Raw genomic sequence first — 24,321 nt, 5'->3', positions numbered from 1 at the left:
ACAAAAGCTCCTAGAATTAATAAGTGAGTTTAGCAAGATCATAGGATAAAAGATAAATGTACAAAAATAATCCTTCATTTTTTTTCTATATTCTAGTGATGACCCACTATCCATTAATCATGTTTTTAAATTTGCTGTATTTTACAATGTTTTGACATTATAGGGGCCGTGCTACCTGGGGAGTGAACAACTTTCCTGTGAATACACCTTTCACATACAAACCAACTAATTCTGAATCCATACTCCCAACCATCTCCTTTATCTAACTCTCACACACCAAAACATTTCCCCTGCCCTGCGTCACCCCCGGGCCAACTTGAGACCACCTGTCTAGCCCAGAGCCCACTAAAATTATTCAAACTCTCCAATCCTAAATTTGTTCGAACTTGCCTATCCTGCTCCCCTGATTCCTTCCTACAGAGAACAAAATAAAGGCTCTGGGCCATGGTCTCCCCTTGCTCTTTCTGCCTCCTGACAGACCAGGTACTTCCCCAGGTGGCCCTGCATGGCATGTCCTGCTTCCTGTTTCTGGAAATCTGTAAACTTCCTGCTTCTTGACAATAATTTCTGTGCCTGCAAGTCCATAACTGATTAAAACTAAATCCCAGGTACATTTTAATACAAAGTGAAATTCAAAATTAAAATTAATACCTTTTACAGTAGGACTAAAAAATATAATTCTTAGGTCTGTATCTAACAAAACATGTGTATGGTCTGTATGCTAAAATCGCCAAATACTGATGACATAAAGAAAACCTAAATAAATACAAAGATACACTAAATGTATAGATTGGAACACTGAAAGAAATTAGAAGATTGTTAAAATGTCAGTTCTTCTGTTTATCCTATCCCTCCGCCCTGCCCCCTCCAGCAACCCTCAGTTTGTTCTCTATATTTAGGAGTCTCTTCTGGTTTGCCTCCCTCTCTGTTTTTACCTTATTTTTCCTTCCCTTCCCCTATGTTCATCTGTTGAGTTTCTCAATTTCCACATATGAGTGAGATCATATGATAAGTCTTTCGCTGACTGACTTGTTTTGCTTAGTGTAATACACTCTAGGTCCATCCACGTTGTTGCAAACGGCAAGATTTCATTATTTTTCATCACTGAGTGGTATTCCATTGTATATATAAACCACATCTTCTTTATCCATTCATCACTCGATGGACATTTAGGCTTTTTCCATAATTTAACAATTGTTGATAGTGCTGCTATGAACATTGGGGTACGTGTGCCCCTTCAAATCAGCATTTTTATATCCTTTGGATAAATGGGTGACAGTCATTGAGCAGGTCACTTTTCGGGATGAGCCCTGGGTGTCATATGTAAGTGATGAGTCACTGGGTTCTGTGAAGCTAAGACTACACGGTATGTTAACTAACTTGAATATAAATAAAAAGGGAAAATATCTTTATATTACAAAAAAAGAAACAAAATGTCAGTTCTTCTGATGTTGATATATAAATTTAACATAGTTGAAATCAAAATGCTAGCAGGAATTTCTTGTAGGTATTGATAAACTGATTCTAAAATTTATTTGTAAAAGCAAATAAGTGAGAATAGTCAAAACAATTTTGGAAAAGAAGAACAAATTTGGAGGACTCTACCTGATTTCAGGACTTAGGATGATCCTATGTAATTAAGATAGTGTAACATTGGCAAATTGACAAACAGATCAGTAGTACAGAACAGAGAATCCAGAAAGAGACCCAGGCAAACATTTATTTCTGAAAAGCTGCAAAGGTATTCTATCAAGAAAAGATAGTCTTCTCAACATATAGTGCTGGAATAATTTGACATCCATTCGCAAAAACAGACAAACAAATAAACCCCACAACTTATACCTCACATCTAAAAAAATAATCATTCCAAGTAGCCCAAAGGCCTAAGTGTAAGATGTAAAAGTGTAAACGTAGTTAAAAAAAAATCAGCCAACCTCTTTGTAACCTTAGGCTAGTCAAAAAGTTCTTTCCTTGATATGGTACTAAATACAAGATCTTTAGAAGAAAGTTGGTAAGTTGAACTCCATCAATCTTAGAAACTGTGCTCTGTGAAAGACGCTACTAAGACATTGCAAAGATAAGCCACAGACTTGGAGGAAATATTTAGAAATCACGTTTCTCTTTTTAAAATTTTTTTAACATTTATTTATTTTTGAGAGACAGAGGGAGACAGTGTGAGCAGGGTAGGGGCAAAGAGAGAGGGAGATACAGAATCCAAAGCAGGCTCCAGGCTCTGAGCCCTCAGCACAGAGCCCTATGTAGGGCTCGAACCCACAAATCGAGAACTCATGAACTGAGCCGAAGTCGGACACTTAACCAACCGAGCCACCCAGGCATCCCTTAAGTTTGTGTTTTTATTTTTATTTTTTATTTTAAAGAGAGAGAGAAGTAGAGAGTGGGGGAGGGGCAGAGGGAGGGACAAGGATGTTAAGTAGGCTGCACGCTCAGCATGTAGCCAGACTTGGGGCTCAATCCCATAATCTTGGAATCACGACCCTGGGATCACGACCTGAGTCAAAATCCAGAGTCGGATGCTTAACCGGCTGAGCCACCCAGGTGCCCCCGAAATCACATTTCTAACACAGAACTTGTATCCAGAATACAGAAAGAACTCTGAAACTCGACAGGAGAGGAAGCAACCCATTTAAAAATGGGTAAAATTTTTGAACAGATTCTTCACTAAAAATGGAAAATAAGCACATGAGAAGAGGCTCACCCTCACTCACCAATAGGAAAATGAAAACTAAAACCACAATAAGACACTGCTACATACCTATGCATTTGTCTGCATTTCAATCAGACTGAAGTTTTCTTGAATATACTATACACCTCTCTGCCTATCTTCTGACCTTGCCACATATTCTAGCATCCTCTTTCTTCACTCCCTTCACCTGCCAAATCCTACTGATCCTTTAGGACTCAACGTAGATACTGTTAATTCCAAGAAGTCTGTCCTCTGACCCCACCCTCACTCCTCACACCTGGGTGTGAATCAGTGACCCTTGTAATATGTAATGATGGGCCTTCTGTTTTACTCATCACTCCATCTATCAAATATAGAGTGCTAATTTGTTTAATCAGAGGTTTTAGAATTCTTAACTCTGATGTCCATGAAGTCAGACTCTGTCTTCTTCAAGGTTATAGCTACAGAAATTAGCACATTAAAAAATACTGTTGAATGAGTAGATAAATTCATATAAGTCCTAGGTATGTATGAACCTCGGTCTCTGTTTGAACCACCCTTGATCCCAACCCTCCCCCACCTTGGGTTTTCTTAGCTACCAAGACAGTCACAGCCATTCTCTAGTCATTTGCAAGCTAAAATCCTATTTCCTTCATCAGAGGAAGGCCTGGTTTTCTAGGTAACTTGTTCAGCTGACCAAAGTTGGACACCCTGGCCTCTGAATTACTGTCCTTAGCCTCAGGTGTTCTCAAATGATAATTCTGTATCACTGGCTATGATTGGTCCTATGGAGACAGACTATGTCAGACATGACACCATAAACGTGGGTCTAGCTGCTTGATACTTCTCTATAAGACATTCACTTTGGACATTACGAAGAAGTGTGCTCCCAAAGGTGATTGCTTCTTTGGTTCAAGTCACTAGCTTTCTCAGTATTTTAGGAGCCACTTACAAAGGATGCCATTTGCTCATCTTTGTCTGTATATGGCCTGGATGAGCATGCATGCTGGTCCCTCCCTGAGTTATAAAAGGTGGAAACACTAGGTTACATGACTATCATGATAACATCGAGTGTTTGAATGGGCTTCTCAAAATGCCTTCATCATCTTACGCCGTTATGTAAGATTAGTATCGTCAGGGGCATTTGGGACTGTGACTTGATTTTATGGTACTTATAACACTGTTTGGAGTATATTACAAGCTTTGTAAATATGATTCACAAGCGGGTGGCTTTAAAATTTGTGACAAGTCTTTTTATTTCTCTACCAGATATGCCTCGCTTTAAGGTTTGGTTCCACCAAATATGCCAAAGTCAGTTAATTCTAGACTTGAAATCTTCTGCTGGCCATGAGTGGGACCTTAAGGCAATTGTACAACCCAGGGAGCCTTGGTCTTCTCCTCTGTAAAAGAGGATGATGCTATCCAGGCTGCAGTGGGGACCGTGAGGAATAAACAAGACAATGTGATTGTGGGGAATACAGAGGATAATAAGTGTGGGTTACTATGTATGTTGCCATTGCCCCCAGCACAGAGAAGCAGCTTTATAGTTTCTTTATCTACTCAACATATTAAAATGTGAAAGGTTGTATATTTCTGCTTTCTTATCTTCTGCCTTCCGTATAAAAAAGGAAACTCTGGAAAATAAAGCACACGTCAGGATTGTTGCTTCAATGGCCTTTATGAAAGGTGTTGACTCGTCAAGTTATCTCCATGACGGAAAGAACACAGAGAAGTATCTCTGAGCCAGGTTGATGCCGTATCCCTGAAAACAAGGAGGTGTATATGTTGGCAGTTAACTGAGGTAAAGAATTTTCTTTCTTGTGGTTTGGGGATATTGTGCTAATTTAGAAACTGTGGATGCCGGGTTTTGGCAGAGTTTTTGTTTTCGTTCAAGTCTTTGGTCGGAAACTTCACACGATTGGTTGATGTTTTGCTGTTTACTGCTGCAACCTGCTCTAGTCTATTCTTGGGGGGCCTTCTTCACATACAAGGTGATAATGACCAGTGTACAGTCTGGAAAAATGTGTGGCCAGCTTCCTGCTTGGACCCTCAGCTGAGATTTGAAAAGTGATAGATTTGAGCTCATCTGACTGGGGCATCTAACAGTGTCAAGCAATGGGAAGCTGTCTGTCAGGAAAAGAGGAGTCCTGGGCACCTCACCCCCAGTGGGATGCTAGGGAAGGCCTGATGATGGGTGCCTCATTGGGGAAAAGAATACAGCCGGTGAAACCGCCTTCACATCTCCCAAGTTCTGGTTGTGAGAGAGAATCAAGAGGTGGGTCAGTGAAAGGAGAGCCATGGTGAAGCACCCCATCGCAGAGTGTTTGGGGAAGGAGAAGATTTGGTTTAGAGAGGGGGGACACTGGCTTCAATGAAGAGTTCTGGAGTCAGAGGCAGCCCTTTGTTTATTCTAGAGGAGGACTGGGTTTGCGGTATGGGAAAGAAGATTTCTCCGAGTGTGTGAAATATCTCATGGAGGGGATGCTGGGCTGGAAAATGGGGATAGATAAATAAGCATTGCGAAGAATACCATTAGTTCATGGAATCCCTGGCTATGGAGATGATGTGCTCAAAACCACTGCATCTTCTATGAATACATTAGGCCAAATATCAACCAACGCACATAGATATACATACACGGAGTAGCCAGCAGCCAACAGTAACCAACATTTCAGTTCTCTGTGCCTCTCGGTTGGCTGTTACGAGGAGGGGTTTATTCTTTGCTTCCTTCCAGTTCTAGCATCCTGACACTGCGTGCAGTTTAATATAAAAACCCGTTTTGAAAGCTAGTCTTGCCCAACAATAGATTTTCCGGGGTGGGTGGGGGGGAGTATTTTCACCCTCTGCGTTTGTAATTACAATGTTTGTTTTGTTTGTTTGCGGTGCAGACACAGGACGGTGCCCAGACATGTGTGAGCGTTTGTATCTGTGTATAGGGCAGGTGAGGAAAGTGTGTAAGGCGGAGGCCAAGAACACCTGTCATAGGGTACCTGCTGGGGTACCAGATCCTCCCTGAACACACTGTTTGCACCGACACAAAAGGGCCAATGGGCCGGGGCTGGTGCTGGATCTGCCCAGTACCCGTGCTGGGTGTGGGAAGGACGGGGCCGGCGGTAACAAGAATCAATATATATTTACGGCGGGGGCGGGGGCGGGGGGTGCGCGGAGGCTGCAGGGCGGGGCAGCGCTAATGAGAGCAAGCCCGGCCTGTGGTTGGTTCGGGAAGTCTGGTACCCACAGAGGAGCAGGCAGGGAGGGAGGGGATGCGGGCGGGAGGATAAAGCGATGAAGTGTGCTGCGTTACCGCGCATCAGGCGCCGTTGTTGGAGCCGGAATACCGTGCGTCTCTGACCGAGCCGGCCCAATCGTCGCGCACACACTCACCGAGCCGCGCGCGCCCCTCGCCGTGGCCCTGGCGGTGGCCGCCGCTCGCCCGGAGCCCCCGGAGCGCGGCGAGAACGGGTGGGCACCCAGGTCCCCCGGCAGGTCCCCGGCGCGCCATGCAGGGCACGTGCGCCCCCCGGCTCTAACCTGCGCATTGACGGGAGCCCGATCTGTGCCCAGGCCGGGGCTGCCAAGGTAAGCGAGCGCCGTGCGGGGACTCTGCCTGCCGCCCCTACCCCCGCCCTTCTCTGGGCGGCTTCCCCGCCGCTCCCGAGGCCCCGGCAGCGCCCTCCCTCCCTAGGGCCCGGGATCCACCCTCCTCCCCACCCTCTCGCTTCTCCCGCGAGGTTCAATTGTCAGCCTGGGGCGCGCCGCCGCCCGGGCGGGGCAGGCATCCCGGGTGGCGACCCCGACTCGGGTACCGCGGGCACACCGGGCCGTTCTGCGGGGCACGGAGAGAAACAAAGAAGCCCCCAGGCGGGTTCGTGGCGCCTCCCCCGCCCCCCGGCGCCCTCCCAGTGGCGAGGAGGTGTCAGGGGAGGGGGCGGAGAGACCTACGTAATCCCCCTTCCCAGCCCACACCCACCCCTTGTGAACCACAGCTCTGATCTGGGGCTTTGCCCTGGACTCCCTTGTAGACAATTGTGTCCCATGCAATTCCGTGGTTAGCCGAGCAAGCCCCCAGCCCCGCACGACCTCGCCAGGGGTCGCTAAGGGGGAGCGTGGCAGGTCGGGGCCGTGCTCCCCTGGGTGGTGGCAGGCTGAGAGGATGCGCGCTGTGGGTGCTCCTCCAATGCCTCCCGGTCCCCTGCCGGCTGCACCGCTCAGTTTTAGCGGGAGCAGCCCGTCTCGTCCCCTACCGTATTGCGACCTGCACACAGGCAGAGAGGAAGCCGCTGGGAAAAACGCGTCCGGTCCATTTTTGGCTGGAGGTGTGCTTCCTTCTACCCCTACATTCCCGGACCATGACAATGCAGCAAAATCCGGGGGCGCAAACAATGTGGCCCCTCCAGCCCCTGCTCCTCCAGTGCCTTGTGATTGCTCTGCCGTTTTGACGTCCCGGCCACTTGGCGGATTTGCGGAGTGTGGGTGCGTGGTCTGTCTCTCTGTCTTGCACACAGAGACCATAACTTCCCTGCCCAATTTGAGCGCGTGGGGGGAGCTGGCAGGGACACAGGCTGCAGAGATGCCCGGCTTCCTGTGGTTCCGGGCACAGCGCGCCCCAGTCTGCATTGAGCTGACACCAGATAGCATGTGGGGATTTTCCTAGTTGCCGAAGATATTATTTGACGTTGCGATAGTTTTGTGCTTGCTTCTCTTGGGATCTGCAGTGGTGCAATTCTCCCCTTGTTTTTATTTTTTTCTCTTTGCAAAGCTAACAAGGCTGTGTTCAGCAGAAATGGATACAGGAGGAGCAGCGTAGTTCAAAGACTAAGGGAGGCATCGTCTCTCTTTTCCTGGGATTTAAACGCGATTTAGGAGGGCAGATGCCCTACCTGAAAAGGCCAGACTTTAAAGACCCAGGCAGTGTCGTGGTCCAAGGCGTCTCAAAGCAGGTGGCCAGATCTGCGTTTCTCATCAGCGGACTCGCTCCGGCTGTGGCTATTACGGTAATTCGTTCTAGATCGGGGATTCATTTTGAAAATGTGTGTTTTCCACTAAGAAGGGATTAGAGTCCACATGGTTATCCTGGTATGAATGTGTGTGCCTGCTTCGGAGAGCGAGAGAGTGTGGCAGAATTCCCTGTTGACCCTTCCCTCTGTTTGCTGCCTCCTCTGGAATGTGGCATCGGAAAAACGTCGCACTGTTTTAGTTTCTAGACCTACAGGCAGACTGGACTCGAGAGTGTTTCATTTAATAACCCAAAGTGTGACTAATTCTGGAATCCCAGTCCAGTGCATTTTAGCAGCTTTGTGGAATGACAGTTCTCTTTTTGTCTCGGGTAGTTATTTCACGAAGGCAATTTGCCTAAGTTTGTTTGGATTGTGACATTATTGACTTGGTAGGGAGACCACAGTCTGAGCTGGAACAGCCTATCAGTGCATCAGGACAGACTGCAGCTGCTGTGGTCTGTGGACGTAGCATCATTTGATTCCGATTACACTTCTGGCTTTTAAAGACGGATGTTTTAAAAGATCGCCTGAAGCTTTACTTTTCGTGATGCTTGCATCAGATATGGTTATCAGTACATATAGGAAATACTAGAAGGCCAGAGGTGATCACGGGAGGCAAGCCTCTGCCATCTCCCCTCCTTATGGGTAAAGTGAGGAAGTTGAACTGGCTGATTTCTGTGGTTCCTTCCCTCCAGCCCCAGCCTTGTGTGATAATGGTAAAGGAATAAGAAAAGTTACCCAGTTCCTTAAGGCCAATAATTATAGCCCAAATTTTGCAAACAAACCAGGGACAGGTTATAGAATTTATGGTTTATTTTTACATATCACAATTTGTTTTAGCCCCAGTATCTGCATTTTTTTTTCTTAAATGAAATTAGTCAACGACTCAAACAGGTCATTTATTTTTTTATTTTTATTTTTTGCCACTAGAGCAAAAGATTAGGTAGAGGCTGGGGTACTGAGAAGAATATTGGATAGTGGATTTTCTCCTTTTTTGTGGATTAGTTATTTATTGCAGCTCCATCTTTGGTGTAATGGACAATGTAGCTTATTAACAATGTTGCTTTTGTTGTTGTTTTTAACGAAAGATTCGGAGTAGCTGTTTCATCCTACACGGCAATTGGCAACAGCATCAGACTTACTTTCCCTGATGGGATTTGATAAAACTTGCTAGCGTGGATGCTTGTTATAAAAATGAGTGAGGCGACAATTACTCTAAACAGGCAAGCAAAGCATTTTTATGTGCTTGTGGTAATTTTTGCAGTTTGGGGATGGTTGAGGTATTTGGTCATTGATTTATGCTTATCTACTCAATTTTCCACAGTAGTATGCCGATTTGTTTTAAAGTTACAATTAAAATAACATCCAGAAATAAGGCGATGTGGCAGGCACAATGAATCACCACCCCCTCTCTTGTTTCCATAGCCTTCTTGTTCATACTGCTAAGACAGTACTTACCATATTGCTGTTACATGAGGTGTGAAAGGGCCATAGCCCCCTTGTCTTAAACATGCTTACGAGCATCTTGAGGTCAAGGACATTGTTAAATTCATCTCTCTCTGGCACATTGCACTTTGCCCGGGACAGGAGTCATATTCTCAGGAATGTTGATTAAGTGCATTTTAGGTAAAAAAAAAAAAAAAAAAAAATGCCCTCTACTCGTTTAGGCAGGAGGTAGGTGGGAATTCTTCCCTTTGTGAGTCAGATGGGCAGATCAGAGGGGTTATGTAAGCATCTGAGGGAACAGGTGAGCCAGGACTCAAATCCAGACCTTCCCCCATGCTGCCCCAGGGAGGGGTTCACCCCACTCTCAGTGAGAAACCAGGTAGACTACAGATTGGTATGCTGCATGCATGGCTTCTTTCTTACTTGAAAGACCGGGGTTGTCCTTTGACAAAATCGATCTGAGAGCTTCTTGGTTCTGTCTTGCTGTGGCCCTAGAAGGGAACTTATTCAGCCCCAGCACTCTGGCCTCCAACCTGCAATTAGACAGTGAGGGTGAGCCCCTTTTTGCCACCTCCTCTCCAGGGCTGGTTCCACCACCCACAGCTTGCTCGGATGATGGACTTTTCTAGGCAATGCCCCGGACTGCCCATTGTTTGTCCAAATCACATTTAACCACTGTGAGCTGTGCCTCTGAGATGACCCAGTAGTTAGACCAGAGACAACCATCATTGCTGGGTCAGCCCACCCTGACGGAGTCTCCTAATAGTCAGATTTCTGTGCTAACAGGTGTAACTCACAGACAGACCCTTGCTTCCGTCCCATCACATCTTGAAAAACAGGACAGGTTACCATTAGGAAACCAGAAAGTTCAAACCCATGTGTCCTACTGTAATGCAGCCCGGGGCATGTTTGACATGCATGGACTTCTAGAGACAACTGTGTGAAATGTTCCACATGGCTTTTTTTTCCAAGTCACTTTTCCTCTCTGAGGTTTAGTTTTCTTTTCTTTAAAAGTAGGGAGTTGAGGGATGCCTGGTTGTTTCAGTTGGTTAAGCATCAGACTCTTGGTTTGGGCTCAGGTTATGATCATGGTTCATGAGTTCAAGCCCTGCATCAGGCTCCACACCATCAATGCAGAGCCTGCTTGGGATTCTTTCTCCCTCTCTCTCTGCCCCTCCTTCACACGTGTGTGTGTGTGTGTGTGTGTGTGTGTGTGTGCGCGCGCGCGCGCTCTCTCTCTCTCTCAAAATAAATAAACTTTAAAAAATAAATAAAAGTAGGGAGTTGAATCAGGTAATCCCAAAGGTCATGTCTAATGCCATGATTCTGGGTTGTTTTTGTGGGTTTATTCAGCTGAGTGAATTACAGGGAGAAAAAGTTTAGTATTAATTATTACATTAATATTGACATTTATCTATAAATTTAACTTTGTGATATGTATACACTAGAAATACTTAAGGCGATGTGTGTTAGTCTCTGGGTTACCTAAGAATCATTTTGGACCTTCTGTTAACAATATTGTCTGTAAATATCTATAGTAAATCTTTCTTAATTGCTAAATTAGATTTACTCTATTAAAGGAAAAGATTTGTAGCATTTCTGTTCCCAGTGAGGAGGGCAGTGGTGAAAAAGCAAACAATCCCCAACTCCTGTATAAAAGATTCTTAAGTTTAGGATTTGATAGTCAAGGTTCCGGGACCTACAGTAAAATATTTCTGTTCTCACCACTGAGTGTGTTTCACAGCTGAGTAGCTCTTGAGGTCAAAAGTGTTCCCTGGGATTCACCTAACAATGTTCCTTTCCATTTCCTTCTGGTCCCTCATTTTGCTCTTAATTATTTATTTACTTACTGTTTCTTGTTTTTGCCCCTTCCTGAAGCTCGGCTGGCCCTTGGTTGCCTCCATGAAACATACAGTGCTGGTAACACTGCCCGCCCACCCCCTGCCTGCCCCGCTAGATGCAGGAGTCAGAGCTTCATAACCTTCTGCTTATCTGAACATTTTCTACTTTCTTCATAAACGTTGCGTCTCCAGATACAATGAGGTTTTGTCTGATGATTTTGATCGTAGTAGACGTGAACACGGACTTTCTGACCACTGGGCATTTGTCTTCAAGCCTCCTTAAACACTTTAGGCAGCAAAGCAGTATATAGGCGATTTATATATCCCATGCCATAATGTTTGGATGTGTGAGTATCTTTTGGGAAGTGGTTGTCATGTTCCGTGACATGGGCATGGTACGGAAAATGAGAAGTAGTCAGTGCAGGATGTCAACAACGTCACTGCTGTTGGCAAGATACCACAAAGACCACTGAGCTCCCAGGTCACTAGAGGAAAACCTCTGGATTCCCGTAGCCATAAGTGATGTGCACATTATTTGTTGAGAACCCACACTTTTCCTGATTTATTGGCCCAAAGCGTGAGGTACACAGAAGACTGAAAATAAGGATATAGGGTACAGACAGGCTCTTCTGGTGTTATCCCGCATCTATTGCATTGAAGTATTTTTGGGAGTGTTCAATGGATGGGACTTAAGCTGGTATTGGGATGGGGGGGAGGAGAGAGCCCTGGAAAAGGATGCCATCTGTGCCCATAATGACGAATGCCATCATGGAGACTTCACTCGGGGTCCCTTATATATATTTAGTGGAGCAGATTTTCCCTTTCACACTTTCTAGATCTATTTGCATTGCACAGATGTCAGGGAAATATCATGTGTGTGGAAGGGAAAAAAGAAGACCGAAATTCACATCCATGGCCGGGGATTGTAATTCAATCCCTTTGTCCTTAAATTGACACCCATTTAACTTGCACACCTGTTCCCTGCGTTTGCTTTCGGGGTTTAGCAGAAATCTCAGTCTTGCACTTGAGAGGTTTTGGCGAAGGGGAGACAAGGGTCGAGCGCAGGAGACCTTGCTTGCTCGCTGTTGGTGCAGGAACTGACCGACCACGGTGGCCATCCACCACCCTCCTTCCTGGAACACACTGACCAGCTGGAAAACCACAGGACATGATCCATAGATTTTTACCCTTAAAAAGGCTTCTCTTTTTTTTATTGTTATTCTTAATTCCTTCTACCATCAAAACTTAGGACAGCTAAATTAAAAAAAAATTTTCTCCTCTATTTTGAGCACAAGCTATTTTTGTGGAAATTAGCTTTTTGAAGTTGAGAAAAAAAGTAGTTTTGAGTGTCACCTTTGTCCCTGGTGAGGCATTAGACCTGCGGGTAAAGGGGCTGAGGAGGAGACAGCACACAAATGTGCTGTGATATGTGACATTTACAGACCCCTCCCTGGAATCCACACGCCCTCACAGTTGAATCAGTGTTCTGGTCCCTCTGTCAGAACACGCCTGGAAAAAGTTGTCTATGCTGCCTTTCTCTGCTCTCCCCGTCTAAGCCCGTAGAAACATATTTTATCGTGTAATGTTTGATTGAGACTAACAAGATGTTTAACATATCTGTAAATTGTGAAGAAAATAAAACAAGTGCTGGCCGGCGGTGCAGCCAGAGACCAGAACGCTGTCCATTCATTTGAAGGGAGTGCCCTGTGTGCTCCTGCCTCATTTCTTCTTCTGCCTTTCAGAGCCCCCCGCCAAGCTCCAGTCCCCATCCCGCCCTTCCTCTGTCCCCCTGATGGTCACCGATGGTCTCTGCTCATCCAGTACAAGGTCAGCTCTCCATCTGGGTGCTGCTGATCGCACACTTGGGTCCACTCCCTCTGTCTTCCAGGACACCAGGTTCTCCCAGTTACTTACTGTGTCCCTGTGTTAGGCTTTCTTGATGGCCCCTGACATTTTATCACTACTGACCTCCACATGATGGAATCCACCAGGGTATGACTCTGACATCTCTTCTTACCCGTATGATGAGCCCAAGTTTATCTCAGCTGTCCTGCCTGACTCATTCCTAGAATGCCATCACCAACATCTCCCTGAATGCCATGCAGTCTGAAATTTGTGCAACTCACAACCCCCAACTTTCACTGCTCAGAGCTGCTTCACCTTTGGAGTTCTCCACCTGTGTAAGGGACACCTCTGTTCTTCCTGTTGCTCAGGCTGAATGCTTTCGATCCCCTGGCTTCCCTCCCTCACCTCATCTAGCTTTTAGCAAACGGCTCTCCCTTCTTCTTGGCCCCTCTGGCCACCAGGACCAGCCTTATTTCAGCCACCATGATGTCTCAACTTCAACACTGACACCCAACCAGTCTTCTGTGTTCCTTGCCCATCTGCAATCTGTTCTTTGTACGGCAGCCCAAATGATCATTCATTCGTTCACCAAATATTGACTAAATGTCTGCTATGTGCCAGGCCTTATTTTTGGTGTTGGCATGCAGCATGAACACAACGCAGAACAGTCACAAATCTCTGTTATTTCTTTGCCCACCATTTTCCGATGGTTCCATCCCTCTCAGAACGAAATCCAAACTTCTTATTTGGCCTACAAGATTCTGCATAGCTGGGCTTCCTTCTCCTGCCTTTCCAGGTCAATGCCCCCAAATTTCCTGTTCTTTCTTGACCATGCCAGGCATGCTCTCATCCCACATGCTGCTCCCTTCACCTGGAAGGGGGCAGTGTGTGGGGTGAGGGGGGCTTGTCTCCCAGGTACCTGCAAGCGTGTCCCTTAACAAGGTTAATGTAATGACCTTCTTCAGAAAGGCTTGCCTTGACCACCCATTTATACTGCCTTCTCTTCCAGCTATCTGCTTTCTTTTTCTTCACATCACTTAGCCCCACATGATTTGTGATGTATTTTCTTGCTCGTGTGTCTATTGTGTGTCTCCCATTCTAACTTCTAAACTCACCAGAGAAGGGGCCTGTTTATTTGTCTGGTTCCTGGAACATAGTAGCCACACTCTTTACGGGATACAAATTTTTCCGAATCTGATGGTTTAGAGTTTGGATGGTATTTTCCAGTCTCTGGATCCTCCAAGAATACTCTTTTTCTTTGCCATAAATGATTCCCCTCACACCACAAGGTGGGGGTCAGCGGTCTTCATTACTGTCTGGGCATTTTGTTGGTAGTGAATCTCTGTGTTATTTATCCTGGCTGGATTCCTCTGACAGTTAAAGCTTGAGCTTGTCTTTGCTTCCTCTTCAACGCCCAGCAAGTAGCAGTTGGTCACTCAATTATTGTTGAATTGAATCATTTCTTTGTTGTTGCCAGGACTTGAGAAAACTCTCTGCCCTCTGGTCTCTGCCTCCTCTGGGCCACACTGGTTTTGTCATCTTGATTGTGAGCACGTCATTCCTATGTTCAAAACTGTCGGGAGCCACTAAAATCTACACAATAAAGAGCCTACTCCCCAGACTGGCCTTGCGGGTCTGTGGGCTGTGACCAGTCATGTCCCAGTATGCCCCATGGATCTCTGCTGATGCCAGACAGACCTTCTTTCCATGTCTCCAAGCATGCTCTGTGTTTTCCTATAATTATGTACATTCTTCTGTATGCCGTTTTCTACCCTTAGATTCCCTACCCCTCTATAAATTTACCCGTTTTTAACATCTAGCTTAACTCTCACATCCTAGCCAAAGCTGCTACTGAGTTTCTCCATTGATAGGATTTTCCCTGCACTGAGTACCCCTGTGATAGGTATCCCTGAATGCCCGCTATTAGCTCTCCTGCCTTTCATCCTCCCTACTAAATGATGAGCTCCCCAAGGTTAAGGACTGTGTCACATTTATCTTCGTATCCTGAATACACTTGTCCTGGTATCTGCCACTGCAGGTACGTCTCTGAATGTTAAATGAGTGAGTGCCCCAAGGAACAATCTGAGTTGAGAAGGTCTGTATTTTATTGCTTCTAGAATGACGTTATGCACAATGTATGCATCCACAAAATGCGTATCATAACAGTAAGTAGAAAGTTGGAAGAGGTGAACTCCACAAAGACAGGAATTTCTATCCTGCTTTGTTTGTTGATTCTCCTAAGTGCTTAGAGTAGTGCTCAGGAACAGAACTCACTATTTAAAGATTGAATGTGGCTCATAGCTGGACCATATCTTAAATATTTAATATCACTGTATATAAATGAGCAAGCCCGAGGACTGGAGGAGCTTTCCCAAGATCACGCAGTAAGACACGGAACCTGTGTTCTTCCTGCTGTCCAGCCGGGTCTTGAACAGAAGAATGCCCGATAACTTTCCAGAGGGATGGTCACAGTGTTACTTTCTTACCAATATCTGGGCAACTTCTTTCTTCAGAAAAAGCCTGACTTCTTAGATCTTCTGAAAGAAGCAACAGAGAAAAAAATTGCAGCATTTCAAAGGACCCAGAGACTAGTCAATAGGAAACAACATTTATATGTTCCCTTGCTGTTTGCCTGGTCCATTCATTTTTGGAAATGCGGAGCAGATCTAGCCCCTTGGCTCCGGTGGGCCACCCTCAGGAATTTTGCTTAAACCTGGTGTCTGCTTGAAGCGATGAGGTGGTCGGTGTTTCTTAGAATCTCTCTGATGGCATAAACAATTCACAATGAAGTCATCTAGTTTAATTTCACCAGGGAATTTTATTGGCAATGCTGCTCTTTATCTTCATGACAAATTTGAGTAGCAAGCTAGCACAATTTTTGATGAAAATATCTCCCAGAAGAACTTTGTGAGTGTTCTCCATCATTTCGTTGCAAGCAAGTAAAACGTATCTGTTTTGGAAACTTACATTCAGATCCTGGTGTGACATCCTTGGGAAAATAGTTGAAAGTCACTAATTGTTATTTTCATCTTTTTCCTAGGAGAGAGGAAAAGTATCACTATATGTATAATGAAGAGACATCTTGCTTCTCATAAGAAATTTGACCAAGGGACTACTGGATCACAAACCAAAATAGAAATGCATTGTGTATATGTATACACACATATCTGTGTACTGATAATATAGAAATACATATAAAATATATAAGTACATGATATAATTTTTTAAAACTCTTACTATTTTCAAAGTAATTTTCAATTGTTTCATTCACCTAGAAGAAATTTCTTGAACTTCTGTTATATGACAAGTACTTATGTTTGTGCGTGGGATTTTAACATCTAGTTAAAATCTACTTGAAGGTGAAAATGTACAAAAGATACAGCAGCATAAAATCCCTGCAGTGGAGAAACATTTAGTTTGAGAAAGCAAATTGAAAAAGTTGTGTCCTTTATGATATTTTTTAAAATGACTTTTTGTTTTTAAGTAATCTCTACACCCAACATGGGGCTCGAACTCACAACCTTGAGATCAAGAGTTGCAGGTTCCACTTACCAAGCAAGCCAGGTGCCCCAAGAGTGATTGTTTTGTTTTCACACTATTAATGGAGCATCTGTCATGTACCAGACACTGAGCTGGGGGCTAGGTTACCCTGGTGAATGGACATGCAGCCCCAGTCCTTGTCTTCACAGAGCTTAGAGTTGAGGTCCTCAAATTTGTGACCTTGCTTCTGAGAATTTACACAGTTTGGTCATTAAACAGAACATCGCCCTTATCAGGGATTTAGAAATCATTGTGCTACTCTTTTTTTTTTTTTCTTTTCTTTTAATGTTTATTTATTTTTGAGAGAGAGAGAGAGAGAGAGAGAGAAAACACAAGCAGGGGAGGGGCAGAGAGAGAGAGACAAAGAATCAGAAGCAGGCTCCAGGCTCCAGGTTGTCAGCACAGAGCCCCACACGGGGCTCAAACCCACGAACTGTGAGATCACAACCTGAGCCGAAGTTGGACACTTAACCGACTGAGCCACCTGGGCGACTCTCATTGTGCTATTCTTTAGCTAAACTTAATTTTACCAAATTGAATGCTCCTGTCATTGATCTTAGGCACCTTAGGGCCAAGGCCCTGGGTCTGTTACTTGAGAGCCCACAGTGCTGTAGGATCATGTGTCCTCATGACTTGAAACTTGGCCACAAATGTTGTTTTCCCCAGTGATCCAGAGAATCTTCTGGAGGAGGAAGCACTTTTTTATCTAAGTATTTTAGATAGACTTCAGTGAACAGCAGTGTGAAGGGACATTCTGGCTACCTGCTCAGGACCCATAGGCTCCCAGGATCAGGTGAAGTGAATGGTCTGGTTTGATGCACATTGTTAGCAAGAGGACAAGGCCTCAGATGGAGACTGCACTGGTCGCTCCCCCTCAGGGGCTGCTTGCCTGCTTTATGCTGTGGAATAGTGATGCCATAGCCCTGACGATGGGGTGAGTCATGGGTGGCGAAGGGAGGCAAGAGGACAGAAAGCCAGATTCTCCTCTTCAGAGGCCTTAGTCCTGCTCTGGCTTAAATGGCGTTTTTCATGCAAACCTAGGATTTTTTTAGTTTCTTGAAGAAAGTATTGAACAAACCATTTCAGCTATGTAGAGAAAGTTGAGGGATTATTGCAAGAGAAAGAAAACCAGTCTAAACCCAAGCTGTGTCTGTAGACATGTGGGAGTAAAGGGGTGGGGTAGGAATTAGGTGTCAGAAGTGTCACACTTTAAGAGAAGAAAAGGTCATGCTGGGGTCCTGACCCCACCCTTTCTCAAGTATTCATTTGTCTCGGTTGAATAATGTAATTGATTCAGTGTTTTTATAAAAACATTAAACTTTGTGGTAGGAATTTTGTCTTAATTGTAAGAGCTCTTGCCTTTGAAATTTCATTTTAGAGGCAACATAGAGTGAATGGCTTTGTTTTTACATTTAGCACATCTTGGTATGAATTTGCAAATGGCTTTTGAGGGATCCAGATATTTTATTTTTCAAATCTATTTTTTCCGAAGTGCCATTAGCAGGTGGAACTCATGACTTCCGGTATTTTTCAGGCAATGAGCTCAGTGAGATTTGGAAATTAGCTAAGCCATTTATAGATTCATAGAATGCTGGCTGGGGAAGTCACCTAAGCTGTGTCCCACTTAACCCTCTCGTGTTCTGCACAATGAAACAGCCATCTCCCAGGGTCACAGACCCCGCATTTGTGGAACCTAGGATGGGAGGCTGTCTCTGGGCTCCTGGCTTGATGCTCTGTGGCACCACTTGCTAGCTCATTTTGGGGCTGGGCTGGAAACTTGGATATCCTTGGGGTCTAGGCATATACGGATTTGGGGGTGGGAGGGGTGGTGGGCAGTTGCAGGCAGGGGACTGTGAACCATGGGCTCCTGCTGGTGGCTACTTAGTTTCAAGCCAATTGCTGGCATGTGGGAATGAGTTGCTAGTTCTGATTTCTCCCAGAAAACCTAAAGGTTGGGTATCGAAGAGAATTATATTTTTTTACGATTTTTTTTGGTTTTTTTACTTATTTTATTTAATGATATGGCAACACTTAGTGGGCCAGACCAGCCATAACTATAAGCCTCCAAGTTGCAACTTATGCTCTAGAAAAACTGTCCTTTGAGGATTTCTAGGATGGAAAGAAAGGACCATGAACACTGCTTCAAATTACTAAAATCTGAAATGTGGCAGAGGGACTTGCTCCAAGTCCAGAATGAAAACCAGTGGGCAGAGGATTTGGATTCAATGATAATAAGCATTTTCTGCTACTCGGAATTTCTTGGGAGCAGCGAGGCATTAGTGTGCCAGGGTCCCACTGAGCAGGGTTCACTGGGCCCTTTGTTGGGATGCTGGCTAGAGGCCTGGGGTCCTGGCACCTCCGTGATAAGCTCTAAGGCTGCCGTGTAACCTGGCTTTGCAGTAATCCTGCGCGCCTCCTCCTGCTTCGGTGTGCCGTGGGAGGATGGCCCAAAGCCTTCAGGGGGAATCCATCTACGGTTGACCCTTGAGCCACATGGGCGTGGGGGGCCCTCCATGTAGTTGAAAATCTAAGTGTAACTTTAGAGTCCTCAGAAACTTAACTACTCCTTACCCATAATGATAACATAAACAGTCAATTAACACATATTTTGTAAGTTACATGTATTATATACTGCGTTCTTACAATGAAGTAAGCTGGAGAAAAAATGTTATTAAGCAAATCATAAGAGAAAATACATTTATGGTACCGTTCTATATTTATTGAGAAAATCTGGCTTACAAGTGGACCCACACAATTCCAAGCCGTGTCAGGGGTCAGTGGTATAGTTTGCTCTCACTGTTTCTTTTTTTAATACAACATGTATATATCACTATACAATGGTCTGCAAACTAGGGCTGGCTTGCCTCCTGTTTTTGCAGTTTTACTGGAACATGGTCACACCCATAATTTGCATTTTAATCTGTGGTTCTTTCAAGTTGTAATGGCAGAGCAGAGTAGTTAAGGCAGAGAGGCAAACCTAAAATATTAACTGGCCCTTTAAGAAAAAGTTTACTGACTCTTGAAAAGGAAAACATGTATAAAGTAAAAACCACCTGTAATTCAATGATTAGGCGGAAGAACATTGGCATCTTTTTAAATGTTTATTTATTTATTTTTGAGAGAGAAAGAGAAAGCAGGGGAGGGACAGCGAGAGAGGGAGACAGAATCCCAAGCAGGCTCCAGGCTCTGAAGTGTTGGCACGGAGCCCGACACGGGGCTTGAACTCACAAACTGTGAGATTATGACCTGAGCCAAAGTCAAGAGTCAGGCACTTAACTGACTGAGCCATCCAGCACCCAGAACATTGGCATCTTAATGCATTTCCTCTAGGCATATGCATGATACTGAAATCACACCATAAATACATTTAACAATGTATCAGATACATTCTCTTGTCATATAATTTTTGATATTTGCATGTTATTTTAATTGGCTATATAATATTCTATACAACTTTCCATGCATATGTATTAGGCATGTATCTATTATGTATTGATTTTATTGTGACACTTAGCTGTATGTTTTACATATAAAATTTTATTAATCCTTCTAAGCTTACGTAGGAAATATTACTAACTCCATTTTACAGATGGGAACACTGAGATGTAAAGTGTTTCTGTGACTTGATCAGCTCACACAGTTAGCCTATCTGACACCCCGTCCTGCATTTTCAGCCATTCACCTATTACTGGGCACTGAAGTTAAACTGACCTTTTTTGTTTGTTTTGTGAGGGACACTGTGTCTTAGAAACACTACTTTGATGAATATCAAGTATACAAATCATTGACTGTGTTTCTTATTATTTCCTTAGAAATGATTCCCAAAGCAGAACAGATAAATCCTAGAGGCACATTGCGGCTTCCTCAAATAGGTCAGAGTTGCTTTGGGCAAAGTTGTAACAACATATACCATCCACAAACACTCTGTGAGGGTGCCCAGTACCGACTGCTATGATTTAGCCATTCTGGTTTTTTTGTTTTTTTTTTAAAGTTTATTTATTTTGAGAGAAAGAGAGTGAGCATGGGAGGGGCAGAGAGAGGGAAAGAGAGAATCCCAAGCAGGCTCTGCATCATCAGCACAGAGCCAGATGTGGGCTTGAACTCACAAACCGGGAGATCATGACCTGAGCTGAAACCAAGAGTCAGATGCTCAACTACTGAGCCACCTGGATGCCCATGATTTAGCCATTCTGTTTTTACTCTTTAATCAAGGGAGGAGGGATACTGGAGGCTGATTCTTTGCAGGTAGTTATGGCTGATGACCCCCGAGAGAGCAACTTCTGGGAAAGATGTTTTCTGGATTAAAATAGGACAGGGTCAGCTCTCATCACAAATCTTTGCCCCTGTGCCTTTCCACTTCTTCCAGCTGTCTTGTGACCAGGGATGGGAAGTTGCAGGCTAAGAATGGCAGGCAAATGGAAAGGTGATCTGGGGCCTGGGTCCCTGGGGGCACCGGGTGGGAAAAATACTCCTCTATAGTGAAGCATCTGTTGCTAGGGTTCTGATATGATTTATCTAGAGGCAGTCCCATCCAGTGTTGTTTCTCCCACTTGCCCTTGAAGTGACAGAGAGACAGTGAAGCTCTGTTTCTGCAAATTCTTCGTACCTGTGTTTTGCCAACACCCTCTTCCTAGGAAAGGTCTTGGTATTTCTGTTTCCAATTTGTATGAAGTCATTACATATTATAGATATCAACTCCATCATATTTGATGTGGTTATAATGTGACTTTTAATTTTATTTACGATGATCTATTGGTTAAGGTGGTGATCTTTAGGTGTCTCCATCAAAACGTACAATTTGTCTTCACAATTAGTAATAGAGACAGATTCCTATCCCCCCAATGACCTTGCACTTAATTGTTTTATCATCCAGTGGATCTTTCCCTGGATCCATCCAAATTAGTGACGTTTCCATGGTATAATTCCTTCCACATTTATTAGTTGTCATTCTTCTGTGAAAAAGAGCTTTCCCTTTTTTCTGTTCTCTTCTTCTTTTGGGAAGAAAGGAATCACTATGTTCTCATAAATTTTTATTTACTCAGTGTGATACAGTCAATTACAGTCATCATTATTATTATTATTTTTTTTTGATGCTCAAATTAACCCAATTTTGGCCAGTGGGAGCCTTTTATGCTATTTCTAACACCAGAAATTGAAGGCTTATATTTCTTTTTAATTTTCTATGCTTCTTTCCTCTCTTCTCCCTCCTCCTTCTCCCTCCTTTCAATCTCTTCCTCCCTCCTTCCTTCGGTTTTTTCTCTTTCATTGGAGTGGGAGGTGTTTATAACATTGGCTGAAACCAGAGCTGTATTAAGTAAAAGTGGTAACAAGAGGTCTTCTTATCTTCTTCTTGCCCTTAATTAAAATGGATTTAATTTTTTGCTATTAAATGGTATAGGCTGTTTATTTCAGTTAAAAAAAATAAGTTAGAGTTACTCTATTCCTAGGTTAGAAAGTGTTTTAGTCATGTTGTAAACATAGAATTTGGGGGGAATTTATAGTGCATTTTCTCCTTTGACCTAATGAAATGATCAATCCCATTACTATATTTCCTAATAGTGAACTATTTGTATTGTCTTCAAATTCACCCAACCTGAACATTGCTTATTATTTTTTTAATTCTGTGTTGATTCAATATGCTCAGTTATATAAATATGTATACATATATACATATAAATTATGTATACATATATATTGCTTAGTTATATATATATATATACATATATATATATATAATATCTTCAAAGTTAATTATAAACTACATATAAATGTACTTATATCTCTATGTGTAAATGAAGAAATTAGATTAGTCTACATTTTTATTTTGCTGTATATTTAAAATTTGTAAAAAATAAATTGGGAAACTGTTGTTTTAGTCCTCCCCAAATGAATGTGCTGTTAGGATTATTATTCCCTGGAATTCAGACAGGTTTACTTGTAAAATCTCCTTGGGCTTTATGCCTTTCTCAGGCAATATGATGAATTAACTCATTAATCTCATGGTTATTGGTCTATATAGAATTGCTACTTCCATTTGAGACAAACAAATTATTTTCCTAGAAAGTTATCTATTTGCCTAAATTCAAATTGCTGACTATATTTTTTTGTAAATTTTAAATTGCCTCTTACTATGTGGTCTTACCTTTTTTTTTTTTTTAATTTTATATTGTCCCTCCCTCAATTCCCTCTTTTCCTGTCTCCTCCTTCTTCCCTTTCTTTTAAAAGTAAAATTGGTTAGAAATTTGTTTATTTTATTTTACTTCTTGAACCCAAGAACTAGTGCTGGTATTTATTTATTTTATTTAGCACTTTCTTCTATCTAATGCTGTTACCTATGTGTCTGTTTTTAATAATGCCTTCTTCTGTGAGTCTCTTCTTTTTTTCTCTTTATGCTATCTTGGATAAAAAGCGAATCTATTTATTTCCATCTTGTCATGCTAGTAATTCTATGCAGTTCATCGTTTTCCTGCTGAGCCCAGGTTTGGCCTAAGGATTTTCTCAACACCGAGCCATACGTTGTCACATGTAGGGTAAAAGGTGTTGCTGTGTCCATCTTTGGAAAATGCAGTTGGCTCCTAGACTTCTCTAACAGGTTCAAATTTACCCAAATCAGGTATAGCACAGGTTTCCCATTCTTAAATTATAAGACTAATTTTATTATTAAACATGAATGTAATGAGTTTCTCATTCATAGATTTGGGTGAAAAATCTATGTTGCATTAAGTTTTTATGGAGTATTTTTTGATTCTTTCACCATATGGGGGATTTTTTTCCTCTTACTTTTATAAATAAACAGTGTTTTGACTGTGATTATCACCTTTGTGAAGTATCTTTTTCCCCAAGACTCTTGACATACTATTTTATGATCCCCTGTCTTTGGGAATCATGGAGAAGTCTGAGGAAAGCCTAAATTTAAATTCTTTGTAGATAATTTGTGGGTTTTTTTTTCCCTCTCTTGGATACTTTCAGGATTTAAAATAATTGAATTAGAACATCTTATCAAGATACCTAGGTACATAGGGTTTTGTTGCTGTGGTTGTTTTTATTGGACTTTACTAGAAACATGACAAACTTTTCATTTGCAGGAAAATCATGACCTGTTAGATTTGTGTATATTGGTTCTTTCCTTTGTCGTTCTATTTATCTCAGTAATTTTTTATAGTCTATTTATCTACCAGTATCTCCTCTTTCCTTTTACTTACTCATAAACTCTGACTTAATTTTAGGGTGATCCCAGTTTAAAAACTTTATTTCCCAGTCTTCCTTGCAGATAGAGGTAGTCATATGACTCAAAGAGCGGACCTACGCCCGCCAACTCCATCTTGTTCTGTGTCCTCCACCTTGAGTGACTATGTCCCCAACATGCCCCCTTTCCGGGAAAATCGCAGAACCACGCCTCCTCCCCTTGAGTAACCTCCCGCTCACCCGTTCAAACTTCCCGATCAAAACACACCTGGCGACCTGCGTAACAGGACTCCAACCCTTCACCAGCCAATCGGCCGAGGCCAGGACCCTTCCCCAGCCAATCGGCTGAGGCCACAGCCATCACCTCACCAACTGCCCCTCGACCCCTATAAAACCTTTGTGCTTTTGAAACTCGCTCTCTCTTCCCGGCATCTCACCGCTGCGTCAGTGCAGGTAGGGGATTGAGCTCGAGCTAGCTGGAATAAAGGCTCTTTGCTTTTGCATGGGACTCGGCTCCCTGGTGGTCTTTGGGGATCACGAATTCTGGACATAACAAGGACATACTTGAGTCCAGTGAGATGTACATGTAAGTCACTGGGTGGGACTTCTGTGGAAGCTCTTTAAGGAGGGGGGCTCACCCATCTGGCATGCTGCATTTGCCCTCACTCTTCTTCCGTGTTATTCTGGAATGTGCTCCTGGTGGCTGGAGTGCCAGCAGCCATCCTGTGAGCTGGGGAAGAAAGCCACACACTAAAGCCGGTGGAAGGAGGCCTAAAATAAAGTC

The 24,321-nt window shown here is 43.5% G+C and overlaps 1 protein-coding gene and 1 long non-coding RNA gene across 8 annotated transcripts in view; one reads left to right on the top strand and one right to left on the bottom strand.

Moving 5' to 3' along the window:
* The window catches only part of LOC123606238, a 113,637-nt gene extending 106,550 nt beyond the window's left edge, over window positions 1–7,087 (bottom strand). For all 3 annotated transcript variants that reach the window (XR_006716183.1, XR_006716181.1, XR_006716182.1), the window contains exon 1: window positions 6,928–7,087. This is a non-coding gene — a long non-coding RNA (uncharacterized LOC123606238). The remainder of the gene's footprint in view (window positions 1–6,927) is intronic.
* The window catches only part of HECW1 (HECT, C2 and WW domain containing E3 ubiquitin protein ligase 1), a 422,849-nt gene continuing 404,562 nt past the window's right edge, over window positions 6,035–24,321 (top strand). Inside the window, exons 1-2 of one of the 5 annotated variants that reach the window (XM_045494331.1) lie at window positions 6,153–6,262; window positions 7,443–7,677. In XM_045494331.1, the coding sequence (XP_045350287.1) occupies window positions 7,555–7,677 (123 nt within the window). In that variant the 5' untranslated portion in view covers window positions 6,153–6,262; window positions 7,443–7,554. Of the gene's footprint in view, window positions 6,263–6,890; window positions 7,000–7,370; window positions 7,678–24,321 lie in introns of those variants that run through there. The other 4 variants (XM_045494332.1, XM_045494336.1, XM_045494334.1 and 1 more) reach the window with 4 other exon arrangements.

This window comes from Leopardus geoffroyi, chromosome A2 (genome assembly GCF_018350155.1).
Source record: "Leopardus geoffroyi isolate Oge1 chromosome A2, O.geoffroyi_Oge1_pat1.0, whole genome shotgun sequence".
NCBI lineage: Eukaryota > Metazoa > Chordata > Mammalia > Carnivora > Felidae > Leopardus > Leopardus geoffroyi.
This window is presented reverse-complemented; position numbering and strand designations above follow the sequence as displayed.